This window comes from Spermophilus citellus, assembly GCF_964194105.1.
Source record: "Spermophilus citellus genome assembly, chromosome: 10".
Taxonomy (NCBI): Eukaryota; Metazoa; Chordata; class Mammalia; order Rodentia; family Sciuridae; genus Spermophilus; species Spermophilus citellus.
The window spans coordinates 95680516-95697668 of NC_138197.1; the positions used below are offsets into that span (position 1 = coordinate 95680516).

At 36.8% G+C, this 17153-nt stretch overlaps 1 protein-coding gene across 1 annotated transcript in view; it reads right to left on the reverse strand.

Annotated features, from left to right (window-relative positions):
* Window positions 1–1787: 1787 nt before the first annotated feature.
* The window catches only part of E2F7 (E2F transcription factor 7), a gene marked incomplete at both ends in the record, with an annotated part of 38981 nt that continues 23615 nt past the window's right edge, over window positions 1788–17153 (reverse strand). The window contains 6 exons of the mRNA XM_081310643.1: window positions 1788–1958; window positions 3623–4038; window positions 5540–5795; window positions 6863–7346; window positions 9296–9368; window positions 9845–10027. Of these exons, the coding sequence (XP_081166769.1) occupies window positions 1788–1958; window positions 3623–4038; window positions 5540–5795; window positions 6863–7346; window positions 9296–9368; window positions 9845–10027 (1583 nt within the window). The remainder of the gene's footprint in view (window positions 1959–3622; window positions 4039–5539; window positions 5796–6862; window positions 7347–9295; window positions 9369–9844; window positions 10028–17153) is intronic.

The following is a 17153-nucleotide window of genomic DNA, read 5'->3' on the forward strand; positions in this document are numbered from 1 at the left end:
TTTAATCTAAACATAGAATCTTAGTGAAAATATTCTGTCAAAGTTTTTGAGCATGATAGATTTAAATGCAGTATCCCACAAAGACTCACATGCTGCATATCCTGTAGCCTACCTGAAAAATGCATAATTTTTATTTATCTTGATAAGGAACCCATCAGTACTAGTTCAGGGCAAACATTGCCATGCAATTGATGATTAGAACCACGTTTTAAATCTAAATCTAGAGAAAACTGCAAAAAAGGGAAAAAAATCCTCTTGTAAACTTGAAGTTTAGTGTTCATAGAATTTGATATAAGTAGCAAATTTATTTAATCTGGCTACCTACCTCAAGTTTTTAAAAATCTTGGGGGCGGTAATAAGGCTAATAGTATTCTGTAGTTAATATAAAGCTACTTTACTCAGACTCCCAGAGTCTCTTAAATTAATATTTTTATTCTTTTATACAATATTTTATTGGATCTAAAAATAAAAATTAGCCCTATATAAAGATTCTAAATCTAAGACAGAAACTCAGAGAAAAGAAAGGAAGAAAAGAAGGAAAAGCAGAGAAAAAAGGAAGGAAGTCTTTTACTCTGAAGAGACCAGAGTGAGATAAATATCAATACAAACATAAAGAACTAGTTTGGTTTCTTAATGAACCCCTATAGTAATATGGTTTACAAAGGGATATTGCGTAGCAGTTTACAGTATTGTGTTTGTGCTGGAACAATAAACCCCTGCAAGTACATTATGACTATGGTTTGAATATTTTTGGAAATGGAGCATAATGTGTCCATTTTCTCTCTTAACCTTCCAAACAGAAGAATCACCTATTGCCCTATAACAGTTTCTACACCATTATTATTCATAATTTGACCAAAAGGTTTCATCTGGGTCCCAATTTTCCACATAATTACTTTCTACCATCCTGATTCATTTTACAAATAGCAATTGTTAGAAGGAATCCATACCTGATACTCTACAGTTAACATTTAAATAAAAATGCAGGGCATGTACTGAAGGAAGCTGAGCACAGGAGAGTTTCTGAAATGAACAATAAAATCTCATTGTTTGCAGTTATCTGAGAAGCCATTGGGCTTCTAGTTCCCCTTAGTTCTCATGCCCACAGATAGGGTTAGCACAGTTCATTTATAGCCAGGTGTGTCATTCACAGTTATTTTGGTCTTGACATTTATCACGTATGTACATTTATCCACATTATTACTAGGTCGTAGAGTAAGTGCAGGGCAAATTATAGAAAAAAGTATAAACATTCAAGTCGTCATACCCTGAAATAAATGTGTTAAGCTGTAGTTGTAAACTTTTTGCACTAAATCCCATTTCAGGAACAAAATAAATAATACCATAGGATTCGTAACTGAAGGCAGCTTCCTGATGAAGCTTAAGGAAGCAGTAGGTATTTATAAACTGCAAAGTTCTCTCACCACAGATTTACTCATGTAAAGAATGCTCACCCTGGTTAAGTGCTGGACAGCCCTCCTTCAGAAAGCCGCAAGGCTCCAGTAGCCTAATAGATCTGACTGCAGCAATCAGAGGATTTGAATCACAACCACGCCAGTCTATCAGTGCTTTCACTGTGACACCACGCAGAGCCTGAACTCCAGCTGGTACTGAACGCACAGTTAATAATTAATAGATGCCCCATGATGTTGGGAAGTTAGCAGAACCAGTGGGTGAGAGGACCAAGGACACGAACTGAGGGTGGGACGGTTCGTGTTCCACTTAGGACATCTCCTGTGACACAGAGATTCAAGGGGTCGGATCCCACCCACTGCCAAGGTGTCAGGTTAGTCGGGCCCACCACTCGGGATTTCTAGTCTCCTCTGGGCTGAGCTGGTGTTTCGTGACTGATTTCTTTCTCTTCTCCTGAGGACAGGGTCTCCAAGGCTGCCAGGTGTCTTGAAAAATGTTTCACGATGTGTGCGTCGGGTACTCTTGGGGGTCACTGGAGCAGGTGACTGAATAAAAAGAGCAAAATCAGAAGTGAAATCAATCTAACAGTCTCTAGGCTGGGAGCCCTTTCCTGACCTGTGTCATGGCCCTGTGCAGGTATCCCCTCCTGTGCTTTCCTATCACACGCTTCCAACTTGTGTTTTTCACAATCCTGGCCACAACTGGACATTAGGCTGATGTTTACTTTCAGTGCAGAAAGGCGGCCTACCAAAAGGTTCCAAGTGTGGTCAGGGTCTAGAGCCAGGGTCTAGTCTCCCATCCCTAGGTGGGTGACTTTGGGCATCTGTCTCTCAGTTCAGTGCAGTGAGGTTGATAAAACCACCAACTTCAGAGATCTGTAAGAATTAACTGAGATGACGTTTGTAAAGAACACTGAAGTAGCTAATAAGTGTACATGTGTGGTATTCATGTACTTGCTAACACTTATTATCATTCATGTGAAATGTTAAATATTTGTCCCCTTAATGTACCCTAAAAGGCAAAGAAGAAAAGCTTGTTTATTGCTATATCTTCACTGACTTGATCAGTGCCCAGCTTGTAACTGGTGATCAAAAAGGCCTGTTGGGCTGGGAACACAGCTCAGTAGTAGATGCTTACTCGGCATACGTGAGGTCCAAGGTTCAATCCCCAGCACTGGGGGAAAAAAGTTTAAGTCATGCTATAATCATCTTATTTAAAAACCAACATGATTATTTCAATACCTAGCAAGCTTCTGAGCCTTTAAATAACTTGTCTAAAATAATTTTGGTCAAATATTATTTTTATGCCAGGTGTAGTGGCGCACGCCTGTAATTCTAGTGGCTTGGGAGGCTAAGGTAGGAGGATGGCAAGTTCAAAGCCAACCTCAGCAAAGGCGAGGTACTGAACAACTCAGTGAGACTCTTTCTCTAAATAAAATACAAAATACAAAATAGGGCTGAGGATGTGGCTCAGTGGTCAAGTGCCCCCGAGTTCAATCCCTGGTACCCTCCCCCCAAACCAAACCAAAACAAAACAACATTATTTTTTCTAGGAGAGTAAGTAATCACTCCAAAGAGATGTTTAATGACAACTACAAATGGCATTTGAGGGACAAATACAGTTCTGATGAGCTTGTATGGATTATATATGTACATTTTTAGAGTATTTATATGTACATAGGTAGATATCTAGATATCACATTCTTGAAGAAATGACTGATGTTAAGAATCATTCATTTAGCATTGGCTGGGTCTGTTTCTGCTCATCAAAGTGTCACCAACACTGATGACTACGCTTAGAGTAAGCACTTGGAGCTCAAGAAATGACAAGAGTTAGTATCAAGTCTGTTTCCCTGGATTGTTTCTATACCTGAACGTTTAAAATTTAAGATGGTCTTCTTAAATGACCTAATGAAATAAAAGCCTGGAGATCACTGAAATCATCTAAGTATGTGGCATGCCTCAAAAATCTCCCCTAACTATGCCTAAATAGGTTCCTTCTAATTCTAGGATACAGAATGACAACTGAAAAAATTACTTTTGTCTTGAAAATATAGGATCTCCTACCTTATATCTCATTATATAATAAGCAGATAACTGTGGGTTCACAGTGGAAGCCAGTAACACCTCTGTCCTGTAGCCATGTGGCTAAAGTGAAAGCTAACTAAATGTAGATACCCCACCACAGTGACAGAACCGTCAGGCCTTACCTGTTGTACTGCTGAGACTGGATGACCCATGTACACAGGAGAGTCAGGTTGGATGAGGTGGTGTGACCTTGATATCACTGGACTCAGGTTCAGAGAGGGCTGACTCTGAAGCTGAGGGTCTGCAGAAGGAAGCGTAGAGGACTTTGGATTGACCATGGCTGCAGGGCTGAGAAGAAGATGTGCTGTAGATCCAAGGCCAGGCAAGCTGAAATTCACAGGTCCCGTATTTGGGAGAGTGCCAGGAGCAGAAGAAATCAGGCTGGGCATCGTGGGAGAATACAGAACAGAAAAAGGGCCCAGAGTCGGAGATGGTAAGACCATACAAGGAACGCTGAAGGATGGCAGCTGACCTGAGGATGGTCCCATAGCATGGGGAGTTTGACTGCCAGATAAGAGCACATTGAAACCATTGATTCCTGAAACAAGAATAACAAAGATCAACATGACATAAAGGTTCCACTCCTGCTGACATTCTTCATGGCCCTTTCAAATGGAAGTCCCTGATAAATCATCGAATGGTCAAATGCCTTCTCTTTGCTCTTCTAGCCCACATGGCTCCTTCACACTGGTGGCCAAGACTGTACCCCCACATTACTTGCATGACAATGCAGTTCATGCCTGTGGAAGGTTCTTAACGTGAGTACCACTGACTCAAGGGGGAAAGTGAAACTTGGATGGGAAAAAGCATATCTTTATTTTTATGAATTTCTAACTGAAAATTTATCTTTCCCTCGATGATCACAGGCAACAAATTACAACAGTATTTACAAAGATGTTCATATTTCTTTATAGTTATTGTGATGATTTTAACTCATCACAACTTTGAAAAAAATGGCAATTTTAGACTTGGTACCAGTTCTTTTTATTGCTACAAATAATTTCAAAAATTATTTTTCTTCTTTATTTTAATATAATTGGTTCTTTATAATTCTATGTATTCAATTCTCGAATTTGTAAACATTTTGAAGAGAATCCACAGATCTCTCCAGGCTATACAATGGTCTATGGCTGAGAAAAAGTACAAAATTCCTATGCTGGGATATAATTTTCATTCAGCATTGGCTGAGTCTGTTTCTGCTAATGAAAGTGTCACCAACACTGATGACTGTGCTTAAAGTAAGCACTCAGAGCTCAAGAAACGACAAGTGGGTAATGGACTAATGCCTACCTAATCTGTTCTGGAAGGTCAGGTTTAAGCCACCAAGAAACCGAGAGAGTCAAGTCTCTGCATATACTTCTGTGCATGTAGAGACTAGCTTTATCGTACAAAGAACATATCTTAAAAATTAAGTTCCTATTGTAATTCAGCTTTAATTCAAAACAGTAACAGCATTTGACTAAGTCTTTCTAAGTACCAGGCACTATTATTTTAGATCCTTTAGACTTATTAAATCTAATTCAATTTTCACAGTACTCTTATGAAACAGGTGCTATTATTACTGGTGTTTTACAGATAATGATGGCTGAATACTTAAGTTCTCTCTGATTATAAGTGGTTTTAAATGTCAAGCCCTCCAGATCACGAAGTATTCAGGACTTCTGGATACTCAAGAGATAGAACCTAGCTGCACACAATGGCCAATAGGTTCACACTATTACTCTTAACCAATGCCCAAATTCTGAAAATAAAATCTTTTAAATTTGTTATGATTTTTAAACAAAAAAATTCTAATGAATTTTTTAAAAAAATCATTTGCCTTAACTGTTTTCCTGTTGTCCTGCTGTTGGTGAAGCAGAGCAGCCTCATCCTTCATTTTATACATGAAGAAAACAAGGAGGCTGAAAGTAAAATGGCAATAGGTAGCAACCAAGTCAATGAACTTCTTTCTTTGGTCAGATGACACAGACAAAAATTTAAAAATTCAACTTATGATTCAAATCCCACAGGGACTCGTAAGACATGATGACATCTCTTACCAGCTGGAGACTGCACATAAAGACACTGCAGCAAAGAGGGCTCTTTGGTACTTTCATTTTCTTTTGAAGGCTTTTCAGTATCTATATTTTTTGAAGGATTTCCACACTCAGCAGAAGTGAAGCAGTTTGCTGCAGCCTTTCCTGAAACCTCTTCTGCAACAGGGAGTTGACTATTCACATGAGCATCTTCCAGGGGCATAGATCCCCTGTTTCCCGTTGACTTGGGAGACGCAAGGTCTGTGGAACCTGAGGATTTCTAAGCATAACCAAACCAGGAAGCAGAAAAGCAAGTCAAAATTCCAGTACTGTCTTATAATAGGTTTGTCAAAATACCTAATACAAAAACAAAAAAAGTACAACACAGCTGTGTGCCTCAATGACTGTGTATGTTCTTTTCATCCTATTTATAGGAATAGTGTGAAGATGGATGTAATGCCATGTCTATCTATAGACTTATGACTCCTCAGTTAGAAATGATAAAGATTTTAGTAATGGAAATCTGGCCCTGATGTTTAGATTATGAAATAATTTTCTGAGCTGTTAACACAAAAAGGATGTTGATGCTGCAGTCTCATGTGGCCTTCTAAGAACTGTGGGCTGGCTCAAAGCCACATCAGTGGTCTAAGATGTGTTTGTCAGTCTTTCACTTTGGATCTGCAACCCCAAGCTATAAACAAAATTAGGAAAATTCATCCTGGCAAGAGTAGAAAAGAAAGGTTCATAATTAATGGAATGACTTCCATGCAGTGTGCCTAGCTGACTCCTGAAAACTGTTCTAAGGACAGTCCTTCTGCTTCATATTTTACTGGGCACATCTCATTAACCTCTGCATGGCTACTAAGTGGGGAATGTGGAAAGCTCATATTTTTGTTTTTTATTCATTTTGTAGCTATGCAAATGGACTCACTGGGCAGTAAAGAGAACCAACCAAGTAAGGGCACAGCCAATCAGCTAGTACCCATGTTCCTGACTCTGAACTCAGCTGCATCCTGGACTGAGCTGTTTATTGCAGGGATTCCAGCTTGATTTTTTTTTTTTTTTTTTGTTAATCGCATATAAAAAGACTGGGAAGAAATATGCAAACAGGTTAGCAGTGATTGCACTATGGGTAAGTTGATGGATAGGTTGTTTTCTTCTTTCTTACAGTACTATTTTGTGGCAAGATTTTTGGGGGAGCCAGTTCAGAGTTTAATTATTGATATAAGTGACACATAAAATATCCTTATATTCCAGATTCTATTGGCTATTAGTATCTGTGTGTCTACATTAAGAAGCTCAGGGATAATGGGAAATCACAAGACACATCCACCCATATTCCTTTACCTTGGGCATGACAAGGGATAAGGGGCTATCTTCAAATTCCTGACTTTGTCTTTTAGCAGCGGGCTCATCCTCTTGCAGCTTCCTCTCTACACAGAGGCGCTTCTGAGCTGAGGGTGTGAATGAAGGCTCTGATGCAGCAGGGACTTCTGAGCTTCTGCTGTCTATTTCTGATGCAGAATCAGGGGACAGTCCCTCCTGCAAGCTCCCATACAGCATGAACAGTGAGGTGGAGGGCACATACACCAGGGGCTGCCCGGCAATTAGAGCAGGCTTCAAGCTCTCCATGTCAGAGGTTGGGGAAGTAAGCGGGACACCAACTTTTCCATTGAGACCATTCTGCATGGAGAAAGCCTGCAAGTCTGTTTGAGCAACAGAAAATACTTGGTGGGCTAAAGGATTAACACAATAGTCTGAGTCAACAGGAAGGACAGGGTCCAAGCTGCTTGCTGGAGGCACCACTCTCTTACTGGCAAAGGCTTTTGCCCTGTAATAAAAAGAAACATATAATGAGTACCATCAACTACCACATTCTACCAGCACTTGACTCTTCACTTAAGAGAGCCCTACAAATCAGGAGTGAGGTACTGCTCAGGGTGGTGTTCAAATATACTCCCTGAGCTTACGTTAGCTTTTCCCAAGGCAGAAGAGCAGCACATTCTGCATGGATGGTTAGGGTTGGAGAGGAGGTGCTGATGTGGGAAGAGCTGATAGGGACTCTCAGATGATACTTTCATGATTGGCACAGTATTGAACATTTTATACAATTATTACAGTAGTAGCTACTCTTATTCTCCCCCAACCCCCCACCCGTTTTAATAGTGAGGAAAACTGAAACTCAGAGGTTTAATCAACCTGCCTAAGGCAACTTAGCTCTAAAGTGGTGAAGATGTGCATTACACCATGTTTGATGGCAAAAAGCTTGTATTCTCAGTCACTCGAAGAGATCTTGGGCAGAGTTTGATTTAAAGAAAGAATTTGTCTCAAATTCAGTGTGAAACAAATGAAGTGGGTAGTGAGTAAGGAAATAAGATTATTTACTAAATGATTACTTTGTCATTCTCATTTCACTCTTCTCAGTATTACTACAGAATTCAAGACAGTATATGTCCAAAGTTAAGATCCATTAATTTATGAGCTTATAAGTGATGCTTCTGTCTCTAACATAAAAAACTCCAAATATTCAAAAATATATTTGCATTGTTAATACATTTTTAGAAAGGGATGAGGGAAATTGTTCAAGAAATGGTAAACAAAAGATAAGGGTTTTTCTCCAGCCCTTCTAATAGAATTGCTAAGACCCACTTTGTCCACCTTCTTATCATCCATTTTATTGCTGGGAACAAAATGAAGCACTCAGGGCTACAGAGATGAGAACATCTCTTTAGCCATGGCCTCCCTAAGTGAGGAATCCATATTACTCAGTTGAAAAACTCAACTAGCCCACATGGAGGGTATCAACCACCAACCAATCCCAGCCAATTGCTTTAATCCCATCTCCACCAACATCACCACCACCTGCCCCCAGATGTTCTTTCTGTCATCTCTGTCTTTTGAGCAAGTCTTGCTGACTCTGTCTTACACTGATTTCCCTTCCTTTCAATCTCTAGCTGACCTGGCTTAGATCTGCACCACAGCAGACCAGAACCAACACAAAGGCTTGTTCTGTGACCCCATCTCCTTCCAATCCCACCTACTCAAAGCACCAGAAGGTTCTTCTTTACTAAACCTGCAATAGTTCTTTACTATCTAGTGAATCCAAACTCTTCCACCTGGAGTTCAATGCTTCTTGCCAACCTGACCTATACCCAAGTTCTTCTTATGAATGGTGTTTCTTTTTACTATTCTATTTGGACAAATCATGACAGTGAAACTAATCAGATTTTATCCCTCTGCTTCCTAACCTTGGCTCAGATAAGACCTGGGAATTAGTAGACAAAGTTAGCTATGGTGATCACAAAGTGATTTACGGGATGAAGATGCATCATTTCCCAGTGTCATGTTAGTATAGTGACTTGTTTTTTTGTTTTATGTTTTTCCCCCCAGTATATTATCTTTTAATTTTGTTCCCTACATCCTATCATAGCTTAGGGGATGAATTTTTCACACTTTCATGTCCCAGATGCTATGTTTTGAAGTGTTGGGTACAGCAATTCTTTTTTTTTTTTTTAAACTATTTTTTAGTTGTAGTTGGTCACAATACCTTTATTTTATTTGTTGATTTTTATGTGGTGTCAAGGATCAAACCCAGGGCCTTGTATGTGCTAGGCGAGCTCTCTACTGCTGAGCCCACTACAATCCCAGCCCCAGGGCACAGCAATTCTAATAAAAATGATGACTTAAATTTTATCTTTTGATGAGTAGCATTTCAATTTTGTCAAAAATTAATAGTACAAAATAGAAAGAATGCACTCTGAGTTTTTAAAGAGTACTTACTGTGAATTGTCTTCTATTTTCTGTCTGTAGACAGCTGCTAGACTTCCAATTTCTAAGGAATAGCCACCTGATCCTGAAAAGGAAAATGAAGATTTTACAATAAGGGATTTATGCATACTAACTACATAAAACAGAATTTATTACTCATAGTTCAAGAATTATAAGACTATCTCAAATATGTTCTGGTTTTGATTCAGAAGGAAGTTTCCAGAAGCTAGCTGGTGAATTCAAATCTCATTAATAATTAGTAAGGAAATCAAACCAAATCAGTGCTATTTTGAATTTCTGAGATATATCGAATAGGTCTACTATGGCAAACCAATTGATCAAGGCTGACCAGATCTATTTCAGGCATGGGGAAATGTCCATATACTGTGAAGTCAGCATCTCCTTTGCTGCCAATAATTATTGTACCTCAGGCAAATGAAAAGCAGACTTCTGAAAAAATAGGCAAGATCTAGAGTCAGATCATTTTAGAATGCTAGCATGTGGGGAGGGCTACAATTACATGGCAACCGATGGATTCCATGGGTCATGTAGGGCAGATACCTTGTTCTCTGCAAGGGCTGCTGGGTTCTGAGCTCACTTTCCTCTGTATCCTCTCAGAAGTCTGAACTGTGTTAAAGGAACCATAACGAGCCAGCCTCTGTTTTGCACATACTTGAATCTTGCCATATGTTTCTCTTTTTAATTCTGGTAAGACAGATGCAGAAACATCCACTAGTTCTTCATCTAAATAAATGAGAATTGGTAGTGTTATTATACAGCTATAATTCAGGATAAATTTAGTCCTTTGAAGAAATGGCTTTGAACCTATAATTGAAATGAAGTTACTCTATAAATCAAAAACTAAGACAATTAAAGGAATTTTATAAGCCTTGTTTCAAACCCCAATTTCTTTCAATGTACTCATTTTTTTAAAGTTAGTGGATGACTATAAAGTAAGAATGAATCCATATATATACTAAAATTATCTGAACTGCAACAAAAGTAGAGCAAGATGTTCTTTAACCCAAATTAGAACAGGCCTGACATTTTAACGCTCTGTTGGGGCAGAGAGTATCAAAGGAAAACCTGACCATGTTCAACCCAACATGCATATTTTCAGATTCACTTTCAAGATAATTGAGATCAGCTCTTATGCCAAAGCTCTAGGGCAATGAGTAGGAGGATCTTTGTTTTCTATTGTACTTTATTATTTCTTTCTTATGCAGCAGGAGGCTCAGTTACTAAGTGACCAAAGGAATAAGGTCAACAGATTTTATGGTTGAAATGCTGCAGAACAGTGAGGATAATAGAAGCCATTTTGTGCTTAAAGGGTCAGGATAGAACTTCCCATGTAGACTCTGGCAGTTATTCCTATTTGTCCAGGTAGTCATTTCTTCCTTGCTTGTTTTTTCTAAGCTTAAAATATGCCTATTTTAATTATAAAACTGATTTAATACACTGAAAAGTACAGCAAGACTTACATTTTATAAAATGCCTACTTTCGTGTTAAAGCAACTTTAAAATTGAAACAAAAGAAACCTTATCATTTTGTTTTTAATATAACAAAAGCCCAATAAATGTTCTTTTTAGAAAATCAAATCACAGAACCATAAAGAAGAAAATTAGACGAAGTCAGAAACAGGGACCATATTTGCCCTCCATCCTGAATTGAATAAAAACATTTGACAAAATATATAAACAATGGCTTTTAGGACACTGGGCATCAGACAGTGACCCCTTAGGGACAGGTATAAGGTGAGTTCTATGACTGTCTTGAAGCCAGAGGAAAGACTGAGTACATTATGTGGAGACATTAAAGAAAAGTCTAAATGAAACATTTAGAGGTAAAATGCTGAAGACGAAAAATAGTGTATGAGACTAATGGTAGATTTAAGGGAAAAATGAAAAAAGAAAAGTGAACTTGAAGATATAGCAAGAGAATATGTGAAGAAATAACAACTGGAAATTTGCCAGATTTGAAGAAAACTTTAAACCTGTAGATCCAAGAAGCTCAACAAACCCAAGAACATGAAACACAAAGTACACCAAGTCACACATCATCAAATTGTTTAAAGTCAGTCATAGAGATAAATTTTAAAGCATTGACACATTATATACAGAAGAGGATGACAGCAGATTCTTTGTTAAATAATGCAAGCTAGCAGACAGTGGAGCAAGTTCTTTAAAATGCTGAAAAGAAAAACTTTTGGGCTGGGGAGGCAGCTCAGTGGTAGAGCAGTTGCCTACCATATGTGCCCTGGGTTCAATTCCAAGCACCATAAAAGAAAAAGAACAAAAACCAAACAAAACCCCAGCACCAGAAAAGAAAAAGAACAAAACAAAACCCTTTAACCTAGCATCCTTTATCCAGTGAAAATATATTTCAGATCTAAAGGTGAACTAAAGATGTTTTCAGACATACAGCAGTTGGAAGAATTCTTTACTGGCAAATCAGTACTACAAAATGTTTTTTAAAGTCCATCAAACAGAAGAAAAATGATACTAAATGGAAATCTACATCTACCAAAAGGTAAGATGTTTACCAGAAATGGTAGCTATAGGAAAAGATAAAATCGTTTTTATTAAAATACTTTTAAAAGATGATCATCTATCTAAACTAAAAAAATGCATGGTGGGGTTTATAATATACATAGGAGTAAAATGTTTGACAATAATAGCATAAAGGACAGGCAGGAAAAATGAAAGGTGAGGTTCTTATACATGTTGTATAATATCACTTGAAAATAGACTGTGATAAATGTATACAATGAACCCTAAAGCAGCCATTAAAATAATACTAAAGAGTTACAGCTGGGGCTCAGGTTGTGGTCAGCAGTAAAGTACTCACCTAGCACAAATGAGGCCCTGGGTTCAATCCTCAGCACCACATATAAATAAATAAATAAAATAAAGGTATTGTGTCCAACTACAACTAAAAAACAAATATTAAAAAAAAGAGTTACAGCTAATAAGCCAACAAAGAAGTTAAAATGGAGACCCCCCCCCCAAAAAAAAAAATCCAAATGAAAAACAAACAATGAGCAGATGGGACAAATTGAACACAAAAAGCAAGAAAATAGATTACAGATTAGGAATTGTATAACATGTGAACGGTCTAAATAATACAGAAAGCAGAAATTATCAGATTAGATTAAAAAATAAACAACAATACAGTGCCCACCAGAAACACCCTAAATGATATAAATTGCTTACAAGTAAAAGGATGAAGAATATATACTATGCTAATGAATGGAAAGCTGAAGTGATTATCTTACTATCAGATAAAGTAAATCTTAGGGCACAAAATGTATCACCAGGAATAAAGAAGATTATTTCATAATAATAAAAGAATTCATCATGAAGTTATAGCAATCCCAAATTCATAGAGCAGAACTTGACAGAACTGCAAGAACAGACAAATTTGCAATTACAGATCTCAATATCCATCTATCAATAATTGATAGAACAAGTAAAGAAATAATAAGTAAGGATATAAAAGAATTGGATAGCACTATCAACTAATCTGATCTAGTTATCATTTATAGAATATTCCACCCAATAACAATATAAATGCTTTGTAAGTGTACACAAAATATTTACCAAGATGGATTACGTGCCTCAAAAAGTAAATCTCAATAAATTTAAAAGGATTCAAGCTATAAAAAGTATGTCTTCTAATCAAATGGAATGAAATCAATGAAAGATATTTGGGAAATTCCAGCACATTTGGAAACTAAAATGCATGTCTAAAAAACTTGTGAAACTGAAGAAATTTAAAAAAAAAAATCTATTTGAAATTCAAAATGGAACCATATCAACTAAAGAAGTACTGAGTAGGAAACTTATATTACTAAAATGCCTCTTAGAAAAAAAAGAAGATGTCAAGTTTAGAACTTCAGCTTTTACCTTAAGAATCCAGAATAAGAATAAGAAGAAAGGAAATAATAAAGAAATTACCTGAATAGCCCTATAGCTATTAAAGGAAAGTAATCTATAGCTAAAAACCTTCTTAGATGGAGAACCCCAGGGCCAAATGGCTTCATTGATAAATTTTACCAAATATTAAAGAAAAAAAACACTAATTATATAAAAATTCTATTTGGGATGGAGTACTTTACAAAACAATGTCAGAGGCCAATATTATCATGATACCAAATAGATGAGCAGACTAGGACAATAGTTGGGAGAGTCCAGAAATGGTACTTTACATATATGGCCAATTTATCTTCAATAAAGGTTCAAAGTTTGGAAGAGAAAGGACAATCTTTTTTTTTTTCCTTAAGAACTTAACCTTTATTTTATTTGTTGTTGTTGTTGTTTATGTGATGCCAAGGAATGAACCCAGGGCCTCACCAGTGCTAGGCAAGTGCTCTACTGCTGAGCCACAACCCCAGCTCCAGTTAGTCTTTTTTAATAAATGGTGCTGACACAAGTAGATGTTTGTTTTTGAAGAACCTCTACTATTTCTCATAATGATGACTTTACTATCCCATCACTAGTTTATGAGAGTCCTTTCTCTACATCCTTGCCAACATTTGTCGTTTTGATAATAGTCATTCTAATTGGAAATGACATCTCATTGTGGTTTTTGATTTACATTTCCCTGATAATCAGCGATACTGAACGTTTTTTGATATATTTATTGGCTATTTGTATATTCTCTTTTGAGAAATGCCTGCCTATTCAGGTTTTTTCACAAATTTTAAAATTAGATTATGCTTTGCTGTTGAGTTCCTCATATATTCTGGAAATTAATCCTTTGCCAGATGAATAGTTTACAAGTTTTCTCCCATTCTATAGATTGTCTCTTTACCGTGGTTTCCTTTACAGAAGCCTCTTAGTTTGATATAATCCCATTTGTCAGTAAAACTTGCTGACTGTGCTTTTGGGGTCCTCCAATGTATGTTCTTGCTGTCCTTGAAAATCAGTTGACTATTAATACATGGCATTATTTCTGGTTTCTCTATTCTGTTCCATTAGCTTGTTTTTATGCCAATATGTTGTTTTGGATACTATAGCTTCATATTAACTCAGGTATCATAATACTTACATCTTTATTGTTTTTGCTCAGGACTGCTTTGGCTATTTGGGGTTTTCTGGGGCTCCATACAGATTTTAGTTTTGTTTTTTTCCTTCTCCATTTATGAGGACAATGGCATCGATATTTGATAGGAATTGAAATAAATCACTTTGGGTAATATGGACATTTTAACATTCTTGCAATTCAAAAACATGTGATATCTTTCCTTGTTTTTCTTTTTTTTTTTTTTTACTATTCAGTTTCTTTTATCAGTGTCTGCAGTTTTTGTTGTATGCATCGTTTACTTCCTTTGATATTTTCTAGGTGTTCTGATTGTTTATTTTGTAGCTATGGTGAATGGAATTACTTTCCTTGAGTCCTTTTCCTCAGCAATTTTGTTATTGGTGCTGTTTTAGTCAGCTTTTTCCGCTGCTATGATGAAAGGACCCGACCAGAACAATGCTAGAGGAGGAAAAATTTATTTAGGGGCTCATGATTTTAGAGGTCTCAATCCAGAGACAGGAGGCCCCATTCCTTGGGGCTCAAGGTGAGGCTGAACATAATGGTGGGAGAGTGTGGTAGAGGGAAACAGCTCACATGATGATCAGGAAGAAGAGAGGGAGAGGGAGAGGGAGAGGGACTCTACTCTCCAGATATAAAATGTATACTCCACAGCCACGCCCCTAATGAACTAACTTCCTCCAGTCATCAGTTATTCCCATTAGGGATTAATTCGCTGATTAGGCTAAGGCTATAACCCAATCATTTCTCCTCCAAACCTTCTTGCATTGTCTCACAAATGAGCTTTTGGGTCTATAGTAGTGTTCCATTCTAAAGGTTCTTTGTTGATTCAAACCATAACAGTGCATAAAAAGGCTACTAGGTTTTATATGTTGATTTTGTACTCTGCAACCTCACTGAATTAATTTATCACTTCTAACAGTTTTCTGGTGGAGTCTTTAGGTTTTTCTATACATAAAATCATGTCTGCCAACAGGGATAATTTGACTGTTTCTTCTTTTCTGATTTAGATGCCCTTTAGTTCTTTCACTTGCCTTACTGCTGTGGCTAAACTTCCAATACTTTATTAAATGAGAATGGTGAAAGTGGACCTTGACTTGCTCCTGACCTTAAAGGAAATGATTTCAGCTTTCCTCCATTCATTATAATGTTTGTTGTGGGTTTGTTACATATAGCACTTATTGGGTTAAGGGACATTCCTTCTACACTAAATTTTTTGAGGAGTTTTTAATCATAAAGCAATGTTAAATTTTATCACATGCTTTATCTGCATCTGTTGAGATGATCACACAATTTTGGTCCTTTATTCTGTTGCTATATTACACATTAATTGATTTTTATATGTTGAAATATCCTTGCATCCCAGGAATAAATCCCAATTAATCATGGTGTATAATTTTTATGTCCTATTCAATTCAGTTTGGTAATGTTTTATTGATCATTCTTTTTGCATCTGTTAATCAGAAATATTGGTCTATAGCTTTCTTATTTGTTGTTGTTGGTTTTGGTATTAGGATGATGCTGTGGCACCACAGAATGAGTTTGAAACCCCTTACTGTGGAAACCTTGGAATAGAGAGTTGGCATTACTTCTTTAAATTTTTGGTAAAATTCAGAAGTGAAATCATCCAGTCCTGGGTTTTTCTCTAATGGGAGACTTTCTATTACTGATTCATTGTTGTTACTTGTTATCAGATTTTCTACATCCTCATAGTTTAATTTTGGTAGGTTATATTTGTCTAGAAATTTGTACATTTCTTTAAGGTTTTCAATTTGTTGGTATATTTGGTCATATGGGATCCCAGTGATCATATATATTTGTTATTAGTTGTAATGTCTTCTTTTTCCATCTGATTTTATTTGGCTCCTGGTCTATAGTAGTGTTCCATTCTAAAGTTGCTTTGTTGATTCAAGTGGATACTATTTTCAGTGATAAAAGTTAAAGTCTCCCACTATTACTGTATGGCAGTCCACTTTTCCTTTTATATCTAATAATCAACATTATATAATTGGGTGCTCCAGTGTTAGGTGCATATATATCCACAATTTGCCTCAGAGAGGCTCTTATTTTGTCAAATGTAGTAAGGTTTTTTTTGAGTTTCCTGAAGTGGATAGTCTGTCTTTTCTAAGATTTAGAACGTTTACAGCAATTACTCCACTTAATAGTTTTGTATGCCTTTTCCCCTTCTACTAACTTGCTTAATGGTTTCTCATAAATCTTAAGAGGCTTTAAAAAAACTTTTTTTTTAAACTGGACTAGGTTATTTCAAAAGACCTTTCTTTAAGCTCAGAAATCCTTTTTTTTCTGCCTGATCTGTTATGCTGTTTAGCTCTTAACCATTTTTTTTTTTTTAAACTTCAGTTATTTAGTTCCAAATTAGTTTGGTTCATAGTGATGATCTTCCTAATTCCATTGAATTGTCTGTCTGTATTCTCTTTTCTCATTAAGTTTCTTAAATCATTCTTCTGAATTCTTTGTCAGGCAATCTATTGATTTCCTTTTATATAGCATCTGTTTCTTTGTAGACATCATATTACCTTTTATGTTTTCCATACTTCCTGTGTCCTTACTTTAATATTTGTGCACTTGGTTGATGAAGTGACTATCAATTTTATTGGGTGGCTTTCAGAGTAACAGATTTTCTCTTGGTCGTATGTCTTAGGACCTTGGACAGGCTATTTTGACTTTGATTCCAGGTAGATGTTATACTGCAGTGTTTGTGCAGCTTCTTTAGCTGTAATCAACATCAGCATTGTCTGCACCTGATTCAGTGGCTTAGGCTGCAGAGGTTGTGGGCTTGCACTACCAGCTGGGATCAGATATTTTAGG